Source organism: Cupressus sempervirens, chromosome 4 (genome assembly GCF_028749045.1).
Source record: "Cupressus sempervirens isolate cs-2001-9-10 chromosome 4, ASM2874904v1, whole genome shotgun sequence".
Lineage (NCBI taxonomy): Eukaryota > Viridiplantae > Streptophyta > Pinopsida > Cupressales > Cupressaceae > Cupressus > Cupressus sempervirens.
Genome location: NC_143121.1, coordinates 834,251,311 through 834,254,895, shown reverse-complemented (window position 1 = coordinate 834,254,895; position 3,585 = coordinate 834,251,311). Strand labels below are relative to the sequence as shown.

Below are 3,585 nucleotides of genomic sequence, written 5' to 3'. Positions count from 1 at the left end.
AATTATCTATGTGATTTTATAATATCTTTTTAAATTATTAATAATATTTTTCTCTCTGCAAATTTTTAAAATTAATATATAAAACATATAATAAATCATAATAATATTAAATATTTATTAGTTAAAAAATATAATGAATTATAATTTTAAAAATAATGTCTTTCATTTTGCATTGTGAGCGCTACTAGCTTATATATATTTCATATAAAATAAGTCGAGAGATATCCTTATCGAGGCGCCTATTTTCATAATCTCACTCAAGTGCAATAGGTGCCTCAAATATGTGTCTGTGTAAAAAAAAATCAAATTTGAAAAGAAACTATCGATTAATGCTATTGATATCTTAAAAAATAATGAGAAACTAAGAAAAGATATTGATGTTTAATGCAATGTTAAATCTAATATTAAGTGTGTAGCATTTGATAACAACTAATCAAGCTAAATAAATAGAGAAAAAACAATGTTGAAAATGGGTAAGAACAAATTAATTTCAAAATTTGAAATTAAATTACTATTTAAAATATTTAATTACTAATGTTTTATATTTAAATCTATCAATTTTAGATTAATTAATCTATATAGAATATATCTGTCATGTATAAATAGTAGAAATATTCGTAAAATACTTAAGTGGTGTGTATAATAGTTTTTGCAGTATGAGTAATGTTTACTCGTCTCCCTGATGAAATTGTATGGGAATGTCTGGTGAGAGTGGAGTTGAAGTCTCACCACAACATCGCCCTTGTCTGCAAAAGCTGGAACGCCGTCTTGAAAAACCCCCAATTTTATTCAGAGAGAAAACGGTTGAAGATTTCTGAACAGCGTGTTTGTTTGTTAGGATTCAAGAACACAGACGGCAAATTGCAGCGAACAGTAGCGGTATATGACCCCAACAACGACTTCTGTCAAAACCTCCCACCCTTTCCCGGTCAAAATAGCCCCAATTATCACTGTCATTTCGTAAAAAGAAGACTTTTTTTTATTGCAGACATGGCTCCGGAAAATAGTGGAAATAGTGTTTGGTTATTCGATTTTTCACGTTCCAAATGGCAGCAGGGCACCACACTGCCAAAATGGCAGACGGGATTTGCATCGGCAGCTGACGAACATGGCGGACTCATTTATGTGTGTGGGGGATTTAGCGGATTTCCTACGCCAGTCCGAAGCGCTTTCGTTTACAATGTGGAGTTGGACAGATGGGATTCTCTCCCCGACATGAACGCCTCCATGAAGCGGGCGACTAGAGGTGGTTTTGTTGACGGCAAGTTTTATGTAACGGATTGGTCATCCGTTTTGATTTTTGATTCATCTTCCAGAAGCTGGGAAACTACAGTGAAAAGATTAGAGCGTATAGAATGTGAGGTGAATGAATTGAGGCACTACACGCCTTTTGTAACTGCACATGGGCGCTTATGTTTCTTTTCTTCCAAGGAAATGATCGAATATGACCATATTCACAATAAGCTGCACATTGTAGGGACTCTTCCACCGCCTATTTCTTCGCGCATATTTGTTAACTTCGCTGTAGGGCTTGGTAATAAATTCTTTATGCACAAACGTCACGTCATTCCCGCTAAAAGAGAACATTTTTATATGATTTCACCTCCAAATGAGAACGGTGGAGCAGTCGAGTGCATTCCGCTGCGGACGCCATCCGGCCTTGACGGGCGTGTGACGCATGCTACTGTTTTAAAACTTTGACGTTTTAATTTCGATTATGGACTAGTTTTTTCACAGCTTTGTCGAAAATATTTTCGGAATTTAATTTTGCGGGATTTTTTCTGTTAACAGTTTTTAATCACATTTCGTGATCGGGGTTTACGAGTAATTTTACATACTTTCGAATTTCGCACTTCATGCAGTTTAGTTTAGGTTTTTTGGAACTATGGACGATGTTATATGCACTGCATGCATGTTTTTTCTAAAAATTGCTCTAATATTAAGTGCTTTTTATTCATAGTTTTGTTATTTATTGTTTTATTTATTATTAATGGGAGAAGCTGTTCTAGGTCAACAGAACTTCTTAGAGTGAAATCAAATATAGCTGTAAATTGATAAAATTTAACAATCTGATGTTCGAGTCACAGTGGTGACCTTAATGCAGTTCGTTGCTGCTTTACATGGACTGATCCTGTATAGTTTTCATAAAGTTCTTTTGAGAGTTAATTGTTACTTAATAATATTATACTAGTATATCTAAAAATCTAATTGATTTTTTTTGGTAAAGTAGAGAGATATCTAATTTTAAATATGTAAAGTTTAAAAATATAAATAGCTCATTATCTTAATTCATTTAAAAGAATAGAAATAATCCTAACAAATAAATAGAAATTTAAAAATATAATTTTATACCAAAATCTTAAATATATTAAGAAATTATTTGTCTCTAATCTTTATTTTTAAATTTCTAAGAAATACTTTACAATCAATTTAAAAATAATTTATTTTTCTAATTATGTAATAAGAGAAATATTTTAAAGTTTTTTTAATATTCTCAATAATAAGATGTTTCTAATTTCTTTCAAATAAAATTTAGATGTTTCTAATAAAATATAGAAACATATTATCAATTAGAAGGAAAAATAAATAAAAATTCATTATTAATTTTCTTATTAAGATTAAACTATTTTAACATTAAACGTATGCTTGTGATTTTATTTTGATTTCTTAATTGTTAAAAAAATTAAAAATAAAACATTTTTTTTTAGTAACTTTTGAAAAATCCCTTCTAATTTACAAATAAATTTTAAATTTTTCTATAAACCAACTAATTTTTGTGTTTTCTAAGTCAATTAAAATCTGGAAAATGAATATTTTACCATGAAATTTTCTTCCAAGATCATGAAAGAATTAGCCAATTAAGATCTGGACAAAACTAATGGTAGAATAGAAATAAATGAAAACTAATGGTAGCTTAGAAATAAATGAAAAAAATAGATAAAATAGTTGAACACATCATGCACAATGATCTAGTTATATAATTGCATATGAAGATGATATGTCACCATTTTAACACAATTTCCTTTCCATTACATGCATTCATTGGTATGGCATGTAACCCTGAAATATTTTTTGTCAAGTCAGATTTGTAACACTACAGATATTTAATAATTTTTTTAAACAATAATGTCAATTTGAACAGCCAGCTACACGTCAATTTACATTGATAAATGCATTCACTGTAGAAAGCCTCTCGGCTTAACAAATTATTTTTGTCAAATCAGATTTATAACTCTACAAATATCTAATATATTTTTTAAACAATAATGTCAATTTGAACAGTCAACTACACGTCAAATTTTTAGAAAGTGGTAAGAGTTTACATTGATAAATGCTTTCACTGTAGAAAGCCTCTTGACTTAACCAGCTACATGTGAACTGATAAATGCTTTCACTGTAGATACTAGAAAGCGTCTAGGCTTCATTAAACTGCACTAAAAAGTGTTTCATATAATTATTTCATTAAGCTGCACTAGAAAGTGTGTCATAGCAATATTCTAAGCCTTTCTAAAAGAGACAATATGTATTGAACGAAATGAATAAAAGATTGTATTTTAGTTTATTTTATTGTGTACTTTGTTTTCT

General features: G+C 29.6%; 1 protein-coding gene across 1 annotated transcript; it reads left to right on the top strand.

Moving 5' to 3' along the window:
* The first annotated feature begins 663 nt into the window (after positions 1–663).
* LOC149563974 (F-box/kelch-repeat protein At1g80440-like) lies at positions 664–3,202 on the top strand. The gene is made up of 3 exons (XM_089828277.1): positions 664–1,686; positions 1,792–1,824; positions 3,143–3,202. The coding sequence occupies exons 1-3, from the start codon at positions 664–666 to the stop codon at positions 3,200–3,202; spliced, it is 1,116 nt and encodes a 371-aa protein (XP_089684403.1).
* The last annotated feature ends 383 nt before the right edge of the window (positions 3,203–3,585 follow it).